The sequence below is a fragment of the Eumetopias jubatus genome, unplaced genomic scaffold, assembly GCF_037043125.1.
Source record: "Eumetopias jubatus isolate StellerSeaLion01/CBP00866 unplaced genomic scaffold, mEumJub1_p1.0 scaffold_16, whole genome shotgun sequence".
NCBI classification, from domain to species: domain Eukaryota; kingdom Metazoa; phylum Chordata; class Mammalia; order Carnivora; family Otariidae; genus Eumetopias; species Eumetopias jubatus.
In genome coordinates, this window is record NW_028274822.1 from 41,101,490 (window position 1) to 41,120,893 (window position 19,404).

General features: G+C 37.5%; 1 protein-coding gene across 1 annotated transcript in view; it reads right to left on the reverse strand.

Annotated features, from left to right (window-relative positions):
- The window catches only part of DSG4 (desmoglein 4), a 40,804-nt gene extending 23,466 nt beyond the window's left edge, over nt 1–17,338 (reverse strand). The window contains 7 exon segments of the mRNA XM_088019396.1: nt 1,374–1,518; nt 1,824–1,979; nt 3,653–3,784; nt 5,370–5,405; nt 11,890–12,061; nt 16,157–16,221; nt 17,213–17,338. Coding sequence (XP_087875522.1) covers nt 1,374–1,518; nt 1,824–1,979; nt 3,653–3,784; nt 5,370–5,405; nt 11,890–12,061; nt 16,157–16,221; nt 17,213–17,338 — 832 coding nt within the window.
- Nucleotides 17,339–19,404: the final 2,066 nt, after the last annotated feature.

Sequence of the window (19,404 nt, forward strand, 5' to 3'; positions counted from 1 at the left end):
TTGAAAAGAAGACTGTCCACAGGAATAGAAAAAGTTCTTACTTATTCATAGGGACAAAGAACAAGCATCTTAGGCAGTCCTCAAGGACATCAGCCCACAGGACAGATTTTCCAGAGCTGGCTTCTCCCTGATGTTTTTCGCCTTCCTAGCCCAGTTCCAAAGCGAAAAACCATAACACAGAGAATCAGGGACCCTTTCAATAGAAAAAGCCAGTTTTCATGGAGTTCATAGTTTATGAAAATATGCCCTGGCCCTGTGGTTCACTCTTCTTGCTTGTTAACACTCGAGGGAGTGTTAACAACACTGCTAACCAGCAACCAAGCAGAGGTGGACGTGGACTTGGGTGTGGATTTGGATGTGGGTTTCACCTTCTTTCTCTTCATCAGGTTGTGTTGGAGTATATTAGTGAGGAAACAGTGATGGGCTTTGGAGACCTTCTCTCTGTTTGGCCTCTCTTGGACAAAACAAAACATCACCATTGTTAGGGTCTCTGAAGAAGGAGTTCTGCAGACACCATGTCTCGACTCCTGCCTTTTTACCTCTTCCTTCTCTCCTCCAGCATTTCTTGCTTTTTGTCTCTTTTCCTCTAGACGTCTCCATCCTTCTTTCTTTGACCCTCCATCAGTATCTCTAGTTTGCTTTCTATCTGCCTTTCTTCTGAAATTTCTTTTTCTATTCTTTTCTCCAGATCTAATTTAGAGGTATACGTGCAGACATAGATATGAAAGGAAAAAGAATATTAGAGGATTGGGAAAAGAGAGAGGCAGAAGGAAAAAGGGAACAGAGGAAAATAGCAACATAGGGCAGGCACAGAAAGGGAAGACGTTCAGGAGAACTGATAGAAAGAGGGAGAAAAGAGTATTGGGGCTGGAGATGGAATTAAGCAGGACAGAAAAAGTGAAAAAAATGAGAGAATGTAATGTAGCTTGCTGTGTAGACTGTGAAGAACCAGTGATTACCCTCTGGGACCAACCCGATGGGTCCTGTCGGAGATGCACCCTTTATGACTCTCTGGTGTGCTTCAGCCCAGAATTTGAGGAATAGGCCGACATAGAGCCCTTTTCCACATCCGTGGTTTCTTCTTCAGTTCACTCATTTCGATTAATTTAGTCATGAGTCAGTAATAATCTTTAAGGAAGGCACGAAAGCTCCTGCTAAATCACATGTATAAGAATCCTCCACAAATAAGAGGATATTCAACAGTTTAGATACAATTTTTTTTCTAGGTCAGTTTTAAGTTAGAATTTGTAGGGTTTGTTCAAAATACAAGTTTGACTTTTTCTGACCTTTAAATTACCTGTATGTCAATTTTCTACAGCTTTTGGCCAAGAGAAATCGATGTGGTATAATGCAGAGGATTGTCATCTACTTACTTGCGTCACTGTTTTCTTCAATGCTGGCTGTGTACACATTTTGTGTAAAAACGGGAGGATTATCATTTATGTCCATAACCTTGACCCTGAGCTCAAGAGGTCTTTCTAAATCTTCACCCCGTGAATTCAGAGCCCGGCAATAGATCTGTTGGAGAGTGGGGAAAAAACTGTCTTTTTCCATCAAAGGAAATTAAGTAACATGCTCAAAAATATTTCAGGAAATATGCAAAGAAACAATTTACTTAGTGAATTCAGACTATATTACAGTTTATTAATTTAAACATCATCAAGACATTTGATGGCATACCAATGCAACACGCCACATAGACACTCTTGAACTATAAACTTATGTTTTCGTACTCTTTTCATCTCTTCGATCCCTTTATCTGGTTTCAGCTTTAGGGGAAGAAAAATAAAATGCATAAATTAAAACACACTGCTGTGACTTACCAAGAAAAGTGGAGTTATCTCTCTGTCCACCACTGAAGTGATGTTAATTTCCCCAGTCCGAGGATTAATGGTGAACACTCCGTAAGGTGGTCGATCAATTCCTACCCCAGAGATGCGGTATGTAATCTTCTGGTTCACTTCACAGTCGGATCGAATCTATAAAGAAAATGGCTAGGACTGTGATCTTATTGAAAACAGATCATGAACTACAGAAGATAATAGAATGAGAAGGGAATAGCTTTGTAGCCAGATGGGCTTTGGGTTGAAACCTGGCACCATGATTTAGGCCTGTGTAACCTTGGAAAGTTCACTTAAATTTGCCATGTATCAGTGTATAATGAAGTAATCCCACCTACATCCTAATTTTGTTGTGGGGATTGTATGAGGTAACATGCATACACCCCACCCCAATGCCTGGCATAAGGCACATACATGCTTGATGCTGGATTTGTTATTATTAACAACACATTGTTCAATTCTCTGATTTTCTTTGCATATAAAGAGTTTGACAGAAGAAATCACCATCTTTAGTATTTGTTAAAAGATTGAGTCATACTGATATGTACCTTGACTAGACTTTAGTTGCAGATGTAATCAAAATTCTAGATAACTTAAGAAAACCAGAAGAGAAACACAGTGTTTAGAGATACAAGCAATAATTTTTTTGAATTGAAACCTACCATATCATTCATTCATCTACCAAATTGGTTTTATAGCAAATATTCTGCCATATAGGTTTTGTTTTAATAGTTTTATATCTATTGCTCATAATTTTAAACAAAGATAGTTTAAATTTTGAAATCTCACCTGTATACTGAAAATGAGAACATTCAGTAAAATACTAAGATTTGTGACCCAAATATCCACAACTAAATGAGGACAACTGGAAATACAAATTGGATTAGTTCCACTCTGATCCAGAGATCTTATTTATATAGATGAAAATCCAGGAAATCCTCCAAATACAGTAAAAAGAAAAGAATATGCTGTGCAGTGAGAGTGAAGTAATGTAAAGCTATAACTGTGAGTCGAAAGGAAACAATAATTATTTAAAGCTTTCCAAAAATTTCACAAATTCTGAAAACTCCCAAGAGAAAATATATAATCTCTTCTTGAGCTGAGATTGTATTTGTCACATCACTGCTGATGCTTACTATATTTATGTAAAACTTTATATATACATTTAAACAATGTATAAATATAAAGCTTTCAGGAGAGAATTCTGGTTGATTGCTCTACTGATTTTCACTAGTGGGGCAAGGCCTAGATGCCCAGAAAGAGCTAGTGATACTGCTAATGTGGATCCCATTCTTCATGGATCAATTTACTACACTTTCTTCCCTTAACTCTCCTTCCTTACAATTATTTGGGGTACTTTTTAAGTCTCTCCTAATTTCTGGATATAGGAATCTAGTGGGAACTTTTGACACTTTCTTTTTTTTCTTGGAGAGAATTAATCAATACTGTAAACCTTTGATTTGGAGGAGGGATAGTCAGAAGATTATTACTACATGCTTACATTTCCTATAACATGTACATAAGACAGATAAGCAGAACACAAATTAATAGATAAAGCCCAGTTGTGCTGGAGATCCAGGTCTCTCTTCTAGGATTACTCAAAGACTCTCTGCTCTATATCAGTTCCCCAAAGGTGATATTCAAAACAGTGCCTCAGCAACATGAGCAGATGACTGAATACATGTCACTCATCTTCCTAAATCACTATGGAGTAGTGAAGGCTGCCAATCTCCAAAACGTCTGAGGGCTTTCCTGCCCTGCAAAATCATTTGTTATCAGCGCAGCGTGCTCCTGTTTATTTCATCACTTACTCTGGCAATCGGATTCCTCTTGGAGTTGTCCTCTCCTTCTCGACAGGCAGCAGCAAACTTGATCCACTCCCGCTTTTGTCTTCTGACAGTCTGCCATTTTGTAGTGCCATTTTCAATGTCTAATTCTTTCACCTTATGCAAAAATAGTTTATAATTCTTTCACCTTATGCAAAAATAGTTTACATTTTGTACGGTGTTAGTACAGTTTTACTTAGGAAGGATATTTATTCAACATTATAAGGTGCACCCAGAAGAAGCAATGGTATTGAATTTGAGGAACAAAGAAAGTGTTTTTAGTAAACACTTCATGACTCTAGATAGGTGTAGCTGGGTCACCTGCCTACCTACTTCTTTTGGAATCCATCTCACTTCTAACTATATGATTCTAGTGAAACAAATTTCATTAGCTATGTGTGGTGCTCACAGTGTCTTATACTGAATAATATGTTATGATTTTTCTTTTTTCAATCTGTCCTCAACATGTGGAGGCCTTGCCTATGTCACCCTTCATTAACTCTGACCAGGCTTTCTGGTCTCCTGAGTTTAAAAGACTACTAGTGTTCCAGTGAGTACATCCTATGCAAAAGGGAAGTTGTGCTGGTGAGTATGTTCACCTAAAAGAGGGAAGGGATTTTTCTTTTCTGTTGGTGAGGACACCACTCTGGCTAAGCATCCAAATATATTATTGTAGGATTAGAAGAATATATATTTTAACTGAATTGATGGTACTTGTAATAATCCCATGGACAATTCTGTGACTTCTCAATGTCGTCCATTTGTATCTCTGCTTGCTATATGTTTTTCTCTTTGTAGTCTTATGTTGCTTTTGTTGGAGGATGTCTAAGAATTTTATAGTATTCGAGAGTTTAGAAATGTTACTACATGCATAAGCATTTGTATGCATGTATAAATGTATGCATATATTTATATGTATAAATATATATATATAAATTTTTAAGTAACTCCTAATGTACTCATTTGAGACACAGATGATTGTAGGTTTGTTTAAGCTAGGGCTGCATTTAATTAGCACTTTGTGGGAAGGAAATGTTCCCTGTGAATGGAGCTTATCCTTTTAAGAACCAAAGCATGTACATTTTCCTCCCATTTTGATACAACTTCCTGAAATGTACCACATGTTCTCTATTTTGTCAACAGAGATTAGAAAAGTAATTTTATTTTCTTCAGTGATTTGCAACTATCATAATGAAAGTTTAACTACTTAATAAAATAAAGCCCTTCCAGAGATCGAGGATGGTTGCTTTATTTCCTGAGCTCCACTCTGGCACCAGATTCTCTGTTGTTCTACTTAGTTATGATTACATATTTTTTTACTTTTCTATCTTTCCCTCATTGGTTGATCACCAGTTGTCTTTCTTGATGATGTAACTGTCTAAAAATCCTCTTCCCATCCTAACGTGTTATTGCACTTCTTTTGTTTTGCTTTAAGTTGGGAAATGTATGGATAAACTACTAATATAGTTTGAAAAGTGGGAGTTACTATGACATTGAGCTGTCACAAACTATGCCTGAAAATATGGATATTTGGGAGTTATGGGTTTTACCATTGCTATTTCAATTTGGCTGAGGTTCTTTCTCTTACCTTTTATCTAGATGATTATGATTTCAAATATTCTGGTATTTGATAGATGATGCATTACAAAATTCCATTTTTCTTTCAATTTTAAATTGAGAAAATAGTTTTATTATACATTACCTCAACGATAAATTCGCTGTTTACTTCCAGCACCACCTGTTACAGAAGGTACAACATTAGCAAAAATTTGCATAATTAAAGGAAGCAGTATCATAAAACCATTGACAATATTCTTTTATTAATTCATTTCTTAAATATGCATTTTGTTCATAATATGGAATAAACATGGGTAATACAAAATAAATAATAGACTTTTTGCGCTCCAAAGGCTTTTAAACTTTTAGGGAAGAAAGACGTTTAATTACAGCAAGGCAGGTTAGGATACATGCTTCAACAGAGTCACCCATGGGCTCAGTGGAAGGGTATAGTAGACAACTCAAGTGATCAAAGTGAATTTTGGTAAGGCCTTGTAGGAAAGTAGGGACTAAAGGGGTTCTGCAGGATGAAGCTGCTTTGATAAGAGGAATTGATGAAAAAGAAAGTTTCAGCCAGAGTAAAACATGAGCACAGGTGTCAAGGATGTTCCAGAAATGATAACTAATATTATTAGCTGGAAGATAGAAGAAGTATTATGGAGACATGGGAAACAAGGTTTGGAATGTCAGTTTGGAGACAGATCATGAAGTGCTTTATATACCAGATTAAGGAGTTTAGACTTTATTGGATAAGAGACTAGGAGTGACCAAAGCAGTGTGTGTAAAACATGGCATTGATACAAAAGGCAGATTTTAAAGGAAAAGCACTTGAAGTCGAGACACTTAGGAATTAGCAACTGCTTAGGTAGGACATGGTTAGAACAACAACTATTCTAAGTATGCTGAAGTGGCACTGGAAAAGAAAGAGGAGAGAGACATTCCCAAAGGACAGATAGGGCTTATGGACCATGGGGTGCCAGGGGAGGAAGGGGCAGATGGTTCTGGTGGTGTAAGCTTGGCTTTCAGGGGCAACAGAAACAGAAAATTCAGCAAGAGAGTGTCACTGCAGCGAGAGGGTGACTGATGTTTGTTTTATTTATTTTTAATGATGTGATTCTAAAATTTGGGATAGATATCGAAGCTAAAGAAGTAGAATTTTCCAAAAGGGAGTGCTATTTCAAGTTAAAGGAAATGAGGATATTACATGAAATGGTTTAAAGTAAATAAAGTAGGCAGGGAAAAGAATCTTATGGGAGATGCTGACATTTGTGCAGTGTACAGAAGGAAGAAGTCTAAAAGCCGAGGGCTCTGAGAGACTAGGGGAATAGAGAGATCAAGGGACCAGGGTTGTGGGTGCACAGCACATTCTGTCAGTGTCAGAATTCCCAGAAATGGCAGTGATTGTGGTGGTTGTGGTGCGTTGATGAGGAAACTGACTTCAGAAAGGAGAGATTGGATAAGTAGGTGGAAAAGTGGCAAGAAAGGAAGCAGAATGAGTGGAGTGAGGTGATAAGAAGTTAGACAAAGAGGGAATATTTAATGATTTATGTGCATAGCAAGGTCAAGGTGAGTGGGAACTGAGAAGGTCGTGGGATCTTAAAGCAAGCAGTCATTGCTAACTTTTGCTGGTGGCATAAGCCAAATTAGAGTCGAGGGACGAGTTACTGAAAAAGTGGAAATAGCAAGCATAGATTACATTTTCAAGTTAGGAAGTAAAAGAGATGTGGGAGGTAGGATGCAGTTTGAGGTGTTAATTAGATCAAGACGTATTTTTTATGTTGGGAAATCATGACCAAATATACAGTTTAAAGGGAGAGGAAAAGGGGTTTGTGGAGAAAGAGTGTTAAGAGGAAAAGGGTAAAGGGAGGGGAGCAGGAGGAAGACATCAAGGAACAGTTACAATTGTGACTAAAAGAGGATAGGAATGGCTGGATCAAAACTGTGAGTAAAAGAGATTGGGTAATGAGGTAGACCATTTCTTCCTTTGAAATAGAAGAATAAAGAGAGAAAATCATTTTGAGGTATAACTGAAGAAAAATTATACCACCGTTTTGTGGAGTTGGAATGAGCAAGAACGGGGAGAGGTGAGCGAAAGTGACGGGAAGCCAACTAATGCCTCAAATCAGGAACAGTAGTTCCACTTAGCATTCTTGAGTTAGGGAACACTTGAGCACCGAAATTCAGAAACAGAGGAAACCAACTATTAGTCCATAGTTGTTGAGTTTGAAGACTAGTTGAGATGAGGAAGCAAAAATATGATGTGCACCCCATCATTTTGTGCCTTTTCTAATAGAACTTGGCAGCCTGGGAGCAGGAAGAGAAGGAATGTGAGGGCTATCCTTTAGTTGGGGATTGTTACCAAGGCAGATGGGAGATGCAGAGAGGTGATAAGGTACTACTGTGAACTCCAGTGAGTCAGGGAGCAGAGTGAAATCAGGGAGAGACTGGAGAGAGACTGACTGGGTAAGGATGCAGAGCAGATCTGCAGGTGTGAGGGGGGTATAAGAGCGAGTGGGGCTATGGTGGGGATTTGGAATGGCACCTGAGTCCAGAAAGGGGAAAAACACAGATTAGAAATTTGGCAGTGGGGCATAGTGTTTCCTCTTAATTCACTTTCTGCCTAACATGTACTTTTATTAGACATCAACAAAAGATCTAGACCTGGAAAAAAACTTCAGTTTTTATTGATTCTTTTTAAGATTGTTTTTTTAATTGGTCGGAGAGAGAGAAGGAGGGCACAAACAGGGGGAGAGGCAGGCAGAGGGAGAAGCAGGCTCCCTGCTGAGCAAGGAGCCCGATGTGGGACTCGATCCCAGGACCCTGGGATCATGACCTGAGCTGAAGGCAGACGCTTAACTGACTGAGCCACCCAAGGGTCCCAAAAGTTCAGTATTTAATAGAAGCTGGTTTTATTTGATTGCAAAGGATGCTTTATTTCATAATAAATAATGCTTGTTGGGGCTTAGATATTTTTCTGTTGTTAGAAAATTAGATGATTCTGGAAGGTATGAGGAAAAGTAAAAATCACACTAAATCCTACTACTTGGAGATTACCACTGTTACTATTTGGAAACAATTTTTCAGGCTTTTTTTCTTCCTCTTCTTCCCCAAACACATACATACACAAGTTGTAATATTTTTTTTAACCTAAAAGGAGTTATAATATGCCGTTTGGTAATTTGGTTTTTGTACTCAATGGTTACTGTGGTAAAGTTCCACATCAGTGAATACATAGAGACATCATACATTGTGAAGTTTGCCTTATGTATCACTCTAACAGGTGTCTTCCATGCAGGTCTTTGGGTTATTAGGTAACAGAGAACTGACTAGTTAGTGCTACAGACTAAATCTGACATGAGACTGTCAGGCACTGTCCTCCAGTGGGAGGTTAATGTAATTGGAAGCACGGCCTTCCTTGATGGATGCCAGAAGGTTGGTGAGCTTGGTGCATGAGCCCACTGTTAAAGGTTCTTGTTCCTCATCTTCAGCTTCCCACTAGTCTCTATTTTCTCCTTCTCCTGCACTGTCTTCTCTCTTTCTCACACATTGAATATCTCTCTAAATCTTCTTTCATTTCTTTCATCGGAATTTGGTAGATTTTCTCATGTACACCTTGTATATATTTTGTTAGATTTATATATAAAATTTTAATTTTGGAATATTTAAATGATACTGTGTTTTAAATTTCAAATTCCACTTGTTCATTGCTGGTATATTGAAAAGCATTTGGCTTTTGTATATTAATCTTGTATCCTGCAATCTTGTTGTAATTGCTTATTAGTTCCAGGAGTTGTTTTGTCAGTTCTTTTCAATTTTATACATAGACAATCATGTCATTGCATTTGTGTTGTGCTAACTTTAAAGGACGGTTGGAAAAGCTTTCTTGCTTGAACACCTTTTTTATTTTTAACTAATGAATTGTACCTCCATTGAAAACTATTGTACAAACAGGTTTATTGTGGAGTATAATGTATAGCTTTAATAGATGTTCCTTAGGAGTATCAAATCTTTTCTCATTAAGGTTCTTTCCTAACTGGTTATCCCCAATTCTCTTAAGATTGAAAAAGTTACCAAATACAAAGTCCTTATTTAAATCTGATATTATATATATATATGGTATATATATATATATATATGGTAAAATATCTTAGGGGGCTACATCATGGATCTTTTGCAAGGGCCAAATAAAAATGATTTAATAGCTAAGGCAGGCTTTTTAAAGCATAAATTGGATTAAGTCACTCCCTTGCTTAAAACTCTCCAGGCAACTTCCCAGGGCCATTAGAATGAAATTTAGACCACCTTCATAGCAAAGAAGCTGTATCTGATTTGGCTCTGCCGATCTCTCAACTCTATCCCTTATCTCTGTCCCTGCTGCTCTCTGTTCTTCCAGGACCCAAGTGCTCCCTTGTCAGGTTACTGAGTCACTGCCTGGAAAGCTCAAACTTCAATTTTCAAAGCACTAGCTCAGTCCCCTTCTCAGTGAGACATCCCTGACTTCCCGACCTCCACGCTCAATCAGCATCCACGACCACCACTTTGTTAATGGTTGTCAAATCCATCATTGTTACATCTTCCTCTGTAGGAGTCTTCTTAGCATTTTTCAGTGTCCGATGTTATTTTGAAAAGCTATCCATTTACTTCTCTATTATCTGTACCTGTCCATTACTATATATGTTCCAAGAAAGTTGGGACTTTGGGGATCATGTTCTTACTCTCTCCCCTATCAGAATGTCCAGTGTCTAGGCATGCAGTAAATATTTGTTGTAGAAATGAATGGACAATCACTATAAAAATGATAAAGATACTAAGCCTTGCAAAAATTGAGTGTGGCATTATTAGAAAATGTAGAAGATATAAAAGGAAAAATATACATAGATACATAGATGTACGAAATAATCCACATAATTCTTTGAAAGAAATTGTTTTACAGTGGCTTTTGATATCCTTTTCTTTTGGTTCATGATATGCATGTGATCACTCACTATCCCTACTCTTGGTTAAGCATTGAACTTAGAGCAGCCTTGGAATGAGTGGGCTGCCTTCCACATCCACTCAGACATACTTCTACCTTGTGGAGAATTTTCTCTTTGCAAATTTAAATTTCTTAGACTTCTCATGTACCTTAAGTGGTAATTTTCTGAGATTTCTTTTCAACTTTTTACCTTATCTATAAAGCATTAATCTAATTATAAGTATGATGAACGCACATGAGAAAATAACTCTTTGATTAGCATCATCGAAGGCATGACTAAACTCGTATATCATACATTTGTACCATAGGACTTTTAGTGTAACTGTGACTAAATTATGGTTTTGTACAAATGGATAGATGATAGATTAGAAAACCAGTTGGGTAGCAGTGAATTGAACTCTACTCCTTACATATACATTGGCACTGTGATAAAATAGCTAGAGGGGACTGCCTTCTACAGGGCCATGTGATGGCTCTGTGGGATGATTAAAGTCTTAATAGACTTGATCTTTGTCACAAAACTCTGTTTAAGAAAAATGGAATATATAAACTTGGTTTGAAATCTAGAAGCTGGCTTTGTTTATAATCTGTATTTACTTTGTAAATAGTTGGGTGAGATGTAGCCCTTTCAGAAAAAGTGGGAGTTTAAAAAAGAGAAGACAAAATAATATTTGTAATTTAGTACTGTTCTTCCCCTGCCTCTTATCCAACTGCTTGGTCTTCATAAAATTAGTTCTACTATATATACAGACTTTAGATGAAAATATAACATCAATGATTATGGAGACTTATTGTGCTTCAAGTTGTGCAGTTATGGGAGGTATACATGGAGATATGTGTTGTAAGTGAAAGTCTTATTCTGATCTAAAACTAGGACAAAATAGGTATTTTATTTTTGCTGAGTGACTCTTTGGAATTTATTGGTAATAATGAATCTGCCAGAGGCATTTTAGTGTTAAAAAATATTTTAAGAAATAGAATACAGGTGTAAAATTTAAGAGAACAAAATTTTACTTGTATCTTCTTTCTTTATATTTCCAAAATAAATCTCTGGATTTCATATTCTTATAAGTGATCCTGCAGATAATTTTAAACACTATCATTGCCATGAAAAGAAACATTTTTATAGTATTTTGCATTCTTGAGAATGTTTAATAATATTTCATTTATCATTAAAAATGATTTTTAAAATGACCTATATGCTGACAATTCTATTGGGTCCTCTTTTAATATTGTTGAAAATAAATAATTGAAAATCAGGGACGCCTGGGTGGCTCAGTTGGTTAAGCGACTGCCTTCGGCTCAGGTCATGATCCTGGAGTCCCAGGATCGAGTCCCGCCTCGGGCTCCCTGTGCAACGGGGAGTCGGCTTCTCACTCTGACCCTCTCCCCTCTCATGTGCTCTCTCTCTCATTCTCTCTCTCAAATAAATAAATAAAATCTTAAATAAAAAAAGAAAATCATATGACTTGCAAGAGGACACTTCATGAGTTTTAGAGTCAATTTTTTCTCAATACTGACATAGATACTTCGAATTATCCCTTGGTTCAGTGCCCCCAGATACTTTCATAATCCATTGCAGTGCAACATAATAATATTTGTTGAGAGGTGTGACTTTTTTTAAAGGGAGATTTGGGAGAGGACAACTAGCTTGATACCTCAAGTTCAGGTGCATGATCATAAGATTGACTTAAGGAAAGAATATATATATGAGAGCTGAAGATCTAGTAAATGATTCATTTAGATTATCTGTACACTTGTGCCCTCCGAAGTGATCATGTATGTCAGGGATTTCGGTGCCCCAAATGAAGATTATTATTATAGCAGCAATTAAGTTGGTATCAAGTTTCTTAAGTCTGTGTCTAAGTCAAATAATTTATATTTCAAAGATATGTAGCCCTAAATTATAATTTAGCTTCATAAAAAGCAATATGGTTTAGACACATTGGACGCAGAAGAATTGAGTCTGAGTCTTGACTTTGTTTACCAACTGCGTGATCTTGGATAAATTTCCTAGCCTCTCTCTGATTCAGGTTCTGATCTAAAAAAGAATAAAAAGTGTGAAAGTGATAGGCACAGTAAATGCTCAGTATATTTATAAAGAGGAAGAAGAGTGAAAGAAGAGTTTCCTTCTGTGCTTTAGAGGGTATGTTCACAGCACACCCTATCATATAAAAGTACTAGTCATTCATTTTTAAAGACTTGAAATTAGCCACATCAACCTGATTAGTCCTCAGTTTAAAGGGATAAAGGCAATGTTTTGAATTTATTTTATTTGCTTTTGTCCTCTCTACAGAATCCAACTCAGCTGAAGAGTAGCAACGATCCATGGTTGCCCTATGAGTCTGCGAGTATAAGGTGTAAATGTCTCTGACTTTTTTCTTTTTTTTTTAGTTTGGGGAAGTTGCAATGTTAGATCCTAGGGTTCTTATCTAGGAGAACTTATGTTGTGCCTGACTGGGGTGGTACACTTCTGGTATTTCTGTTTTCTGCTCAGCTGGCTCTACTGATGAGAGGCCTAATAGCCATACTCTCCAAATCCTGTCCCTTTATGGGCAGGTGTTGCTGAACGAACTGTGGGTTTTATTCTCAAGCCCTATAAAATCATGAGCCCTGTCAGGAGGCTCCTCACTTTCCAGGAAATACCCGTGAATAGGTGTTTTGGAAGAAACATGAAATGACATCATCTTTCTAAATTGCATGTAGTAGCCTACCTGCATGAACCTCAATTAAACTGTGCAGAATAGTTATGGGTTCCTGGCTAATTGCAGAAATTCCTTGCCTATAAAAGTCACCTTTTTGGAGTCTATGTAGGTCACACATCAGGCTAAGGTGTGGTTTGACCTGAGAGCCTGGCTAAAAGACATCACACAGAATGGAGAGGGTTGAACCAGTTGCCATAATGGCAGAATACACGAAAAAGGGTGTTAGAGGCACGTGCAGGTGAGGGAGCAGAAATAACCCAGAGAGATGTTTGGTATGCTCGGTGTGCTGTGCTCTCTGTGGCCTAGTCTGATGAGAGGGTTTCCCATCTTCCTTTTTCCTTTGGATGTCTTTACCATAAATTGCATCAGTGGAAGTAACATGAAAAGGACTTTTTCTGGCAATATAAGAACTCCTCAGAAGCTAAAAGCTATGCGCCTGTGCTACTTACTCTCCAAGAAAGTGATGAAGACTAAGGCGGAGTATCTGCCCAGAAGGGGCTCCCACATTCAAAGAAGGGGGAAAGCAAAGACGTGTAAAAAGAGATTGGCATCCTATAGGCACTATCAAAGAAGCATGGATAGGATAGAGCATCCGCCCAGTTATGGAAAGGAGTCAATGCTGGAACAGTGGATAAAATTTTGGACATGTAGTATTGATAACTGTACCACTTATGGTACATTTATGAATTATTTATGCCCTGAAAATTTCTTTATTTGTAAAGCGAGGATACTTCTCTTTATCCTTGAGGACTTCTTTTATGTGTGTGAAATGACTTTGTTAACTGTAAAGTGCTTTGTTAGTGTAAGACAGTAAAATGGGAATGCAGTGGCAGACCAAATCCCCAAGATCCAACTCCATGGTTGTCTCCATTTTAAACCTTCAAGCTCACTAGCCACATTAAAGTGGCCCTTTAGCATATAGGTGGGAAATATGGTGAAGTGACTTGGGAAGAAAGATAAATTAGAAATGAAACCCATTCATTATTTAAAAATTGTCACTGATAAAATATTATGGAACAAGTACTGTCCTTTGTGTGCAAGTTCCAACTGTAATGACGCACCCCATTCTAGGCAGAATAAAAGACAGACAATATTCTGTAGCCTTCTAACTTTTGGCAAATTGCTGAAGTTTTCCTGGGCTTATTTTTCTTTGTCAGTACTTTCTCCTAGAGAGAATAGGATGATTTTTATATAAGATATTGGAATCTAAGTCCTTATGTGTGCTTCCTGCAATATTAGACTACACATGATTCTTTTACGTACTGTGATTTAAAGCAGTAGCTACTGAACAAGGCTGTTTTTCATTTTTGTGACTTACCTTTTTGAAGTCAGTTTGTGAAGTCACTTGCACACCTAGGACTAACTTATTAATAAGCAGTTCTCTCTTGAATAATACTTATAAAAATAATTGTGTAAAGCCATTGGTATCCTCACAGAGGTATGTTAGAGATGCCAAGTACAAGCCTAATTATACCACTTTTGTTTATAATTGAAGGTATATCGAGTAGTGGCATTTTAGTTTGTAAACCGTGTAATTTTCCATGTAGAAAGGAAAGGCAAATACTTCTCATGCAGGTAATATCTGAAGGTTTCACTCCAATCACTCCTTCCACAAACTCTCTCATCAGAGGTGCTCCCTGTGCATGAAATATTCCAACAGTGCTCCCACTTGGGAAAGGGAAGGGAATGTCCTGGCAGCTCAAACAATAGTTTCATTACTTTGTAAGGAACTCCTGCCTGGATACTTAGGGACTAACAAGGAGTCAGAAGACTATGTAGTCAGGATTGAAGAGTTCTCTTAAAAAGAGAAATATCTTTGAAAAAGGGGAAACATCATAGAATCTCAAGAGCCATGAAGTATTTTTAGAGCAGGATTTTTATCCTACAACTCTACAGGTAGATATTCTTGAGAAGACTATAGTAAAATTATGGGTCATGTTATGATGATAATACTAGATATCTCTTGGGCTATAACTTTTTTTTTTTTTTTAGTCCAACATGAAGTCTGCAGGAATCTGAAGGCAAAAATATAAATTTGCCAACTGGGATTAAAATATATATTATAATTCCTTAGGCACTTATATTTACAACAACAAAAATAATAGAGGTAGGATTTGCTTCCATGCAACCTTTGGTGTTACGTGTTGAAAGAAGGAGGAAAGCCTGTAAGTGAGAAAAGATATTGGAATGTAATAGACAATATAAAAAGAAGCATGGAAAGGATACAACATTGGCCCAATTGGGACATCATTGTTTCTGTGACAAGCAGTACTAAAACCAGTCATTTAATGTTATCTAGGGCATTCTGGTTAGCACAAGTGAAAAACAAAATCAGATAAGGTGTTTTGTTGGTGGTGGTGGTGGTGTTCCCATAAGTCTATACTCCTAGAGATTTGCCTGACAATAAAATAAAACAAATTTCTGTTCTGTATGGCAGAATCACATGGTTTTATGTGAGAACTAAATTGGTAAGTGGCTCGGTTAGTTCTAAATATGTTTTTAAATTCTGATGTCTGTTTTCAATTTACAGTGAGATAATATTTGTATGCTTTGCCATCTACCTTCTTTACTTTCCAAGAAGGAGAAGACTTAGTTGAAATGTTTACATCTCATATGTAGCAGGAATGATCACCATATGTGCACAAAAATTCCTATCTGATAAGAACTACTTGGCTGGTTTTTCTTTTTTATAGTATCAACTTGATAAAATATAGGTCTCTCACAGCTAATAACTGTTCTGTCTTAAGTGATTCTTTCCTGGTGAAACTTACACAATCCACAGCATGACCTAAATCTTTAGATTCTTTGACTAAAGTTATGAGAATAATATTTGGGAGCCAGAGATGAACTTCTACTACCCGACTCTTCAGTATAGGTCATTAAAGGATCTCAGTTTCTGCATTGGCAGAAGCTTCATGACATCATGTCTAACAGTGTGTCCTGACACGGGGTACAATGAGGCCCTGAAAGGTTGGGTACTTTGACCAAAGTTATCCAGCCCCTTTGAGGGGAAGCTGTGAGTCACCCTTGAGGCTTCTGAGTCCCAGTTCAGTTTTGACTATACCTGACCACCCCAACCCATTTTAAGCAAAACATGGTGAACGTCCTTAGGAGGAAGATGCCGAAGGGCTCATGTGATAAAATGAGACACCCTATTGTAGCTTAGAGTTTTGGGCACCATTTATAGATCATGTCAGTCAAAATCTTGTTTAAAGTACTCTTTGTGGTTGAGATATAGATGACACAAAGTACCCATCTCCATCTCTGAGAAGCTGCCCCACCCTCATTAGCATAAGCTGCTCTGATGCCCAGATAGCCTTTGATTTAGTTAATGAAAAAAGAGTTCATGTTCAAGAAATGAAAGACAAGTAGGTGTGCCTATTTTTCACAACATCCATAATATTATACTGATTTTTCCCTAACTAATTCCAATCTTGAGACATGCTAGAAGTTTCTACTTCCTAATTACAGAACTTATTATTTGATATATTAAAAGCTCTATTAGAAATCTATTAGAAAAGACCTTAAATCTATCACAATTACCAAGAAATGTAAAACACAAATACTGTAGTATCAGTGGGGAGTAGGGAGAAATTAAGCATCAGAAACATGAAAATTAGTAAGAATAATAAAGCAATACTACCAAAAAGAGATGCTGAGAATCTGACATATAATACTCTTTCAAGATCAAGGAGAAGAAAAATTAACTCTTCAGTTAAATAATATTGTCATAAAACATGCCTGTGCAGAGAACAGGAGGCAAAATTTAGTGCTCAGAAGTAGCCTTTAAAATCTAGATGCATGCAATCAGTTTTCCTTATAAAAACAAAAGATTTATCTGAGTTTAAAATCATGGAGATAACACACAGAAGTATAACAAGAGGTCTACACTGATGATTCCCTTTTTTTGAAATACTTTTTTAAAAAGGATTTTATTTATTTGAGAGAGAGAGAGCGAGAGAGCTAGCATGAGTGGCAGGGTACAGAGAGAGAGGGAGAAGCAGATTCCACGCTGAGCAGGGAGCCCAATGCAGGGCTTGATCCCAGGACCCTGAGATCATGACCTGAGCCAAAGGCAGACGCTTAACTGACTGAGCCACCCAGGAGCCCCTATATGGATGATTCTTAATTTCTATTAAAAATTAAGTCAGAGTCTTTCCTTTTCCTTTAGTAACTTAACATAAATAAAAATGATCATTATAACAGGGCATTGCACTTCTTTTTGGAGTTTTTCAGTTTACAAATATTTTTCAAAAATGATCTTATTTAATAATCTGTCTCCCAAACTCAGAGAATGGAATGTTCTACCACTGTTCCCTTCCAAGCTTGGGCTGTGTGCCCTTTGGCAGCATTAGGCTCCTGCACTGCTTTTGAAGCTCGTGGAAACTGTGAAGCCCAGAAGAATGGCACCTGCTGGGCCAACTGGATGGCCATGTGTTCCCATATCTCCCTAGCCTGGCTGTCCTTTGCCTTTTAGAACTGATGTACAGATGAGTCCCATATAATGCCAGTTGCCTGAATATGGTGGGAATCATTTTCCACGCTAATATCATAGCATCACTGTGGATATTCCTGGGCGACTGGGTGAGGCCAACAATAGGGTATTTGCCTTTATTTACTTTGAAAAAAAATATGTACAATTTCAATGATCCCCTCCTCTTATCATTCCCTTTAACTTTTCTTAACTGTGTTGACTGAATTGTTCTGAGCATCAATAGACTTATGTCTAATGTAATCTAACATAAGTTTAATTGATTTTTTTCAAAGATTTCTTTATGAGAGAGAGAGAACATGAGTGGGGGGAGGGGCAGAGAGAGGGAGAGAATCTCAAGCACACTCCTTGCTGAGTGCAGAGCCCATCTCGGGGCTTGATCCCATGATCATGAGATCACCTGAGCTGAAATCAAGCGTAGGATGCTTAACTGACTAAGCCACCCAGGTACCCCTTAATTTTTAAAATAGATTTTTCTAATTGAAAATTGGTGAATTGACCAACCTGATTTTTGTTCTCTAGGGCCCTGGCATTAGGAGCTGCCTTACCTTTTTCAAGGATAGGACACTTGCTATGCATGATACCTATCTGGAAAGTACTTCATGCCTTGAGCACCCAAGGGTTGGAGGAAAGTAGTATAATATCCAAAATGCCATGTTTATTTTAAAGAAATATATCATCTAAATGGTTCTTTCCTGGACTGTAGGAATGCTTTAATAATGCCAGAAAGGGTTTGTCTTGGTGGCTTGGTTTTCCTCATTTCCTTTAGCCATTTCTGATAGGAAAAAATTCTCATATGACTTAAATATTTCATAGTTATTCACAGTGTAATTTTGACATAGCTACCATTCCTTCACCTTGAAACAAACTCACAGGGAAATAACTGTTTAAAAGAAATGGCATTGACCAACTTTACTTCCCTACACATATAGAATCCATTTGCACTGGGAATTTTGACAGCAATCTGTTTGGTTTAAGTATAAATAAAAGAAAATAGAAAAATAATTTTGTTTCTGACTATAAATTTTAGAATTGTTCTGGTATTTAATCTGAATTAGATTATGTCTGTGATGCCATTGAATTCTAATTTAACCAGATTCTCCCCCTGCTTTTCTATGGTATTTGGTCTCTCAAATATGGAGAGTCCTTTCAAGTCACCACTGGCTGAACTCACAGAACTCTCTTTACAGGAACAGGTTTAGAAAGGAATAAATCCCACGTAGAAAGTCTGAAAACCAACAGAGGAGATAAGGCTGCATTTCCTTTCCAGGCCTTTAAATTCTACTTACCATTAAAATGATCAAAAGGCAAATGTTCCTGAAAAGGAGCCAATCCATTCCTTCGAGTCTCTCTTGCACACGAATCCCAGTGAGATTTAATTTTAGTCCCAGTCCTCTGCGTTCTGAATTCGGCTCTGCAGCAAGATGTGCTTCAAGATGCCCTTTTAGGAGGGCATGGGTGATAACTCTGGTGCTGTCTGGGCAGAGGAATGAAGATGTTCTATAATGACTCTGTTTCCCCACCCCAAACTCTTGGGCTGGTCTGGAAGGCTGGCATTGTTTGAGCTCTGGGTAAGAACATAGACACACCTTGATTCTTATTGCAATGAAACCCTTTGTTGGACACCAAAGAAAAATCTTATAGAGTGAGGACAAGATTTACAGGGAAGATACCCAATGAATAATAAATTACTCACAACATGAAAAATAATTAAAATGTTAGGGCCTATCATCATGCTGAATAAAATTAGTAGGCTTCTTCTTCTGCCAACATTGTAAAAGCAAAATTATATATACTGACAACACACACACACACAGGTCTACTACAGAACCAACTTCAAGGATGACACTTTGAGCAGAGGACACTGTGAAAGGGTATCAGGCCCAAAGGATGGTGTAGGGAGAGAGAGAGACTAATGAAACTCTCATCACTTAATTCAGGTGATTCCTGCTTCCCTCCTTAAGGAGTCTTATGGTCAAACTGCATTCCTCAACTTGAAAGATGTTCT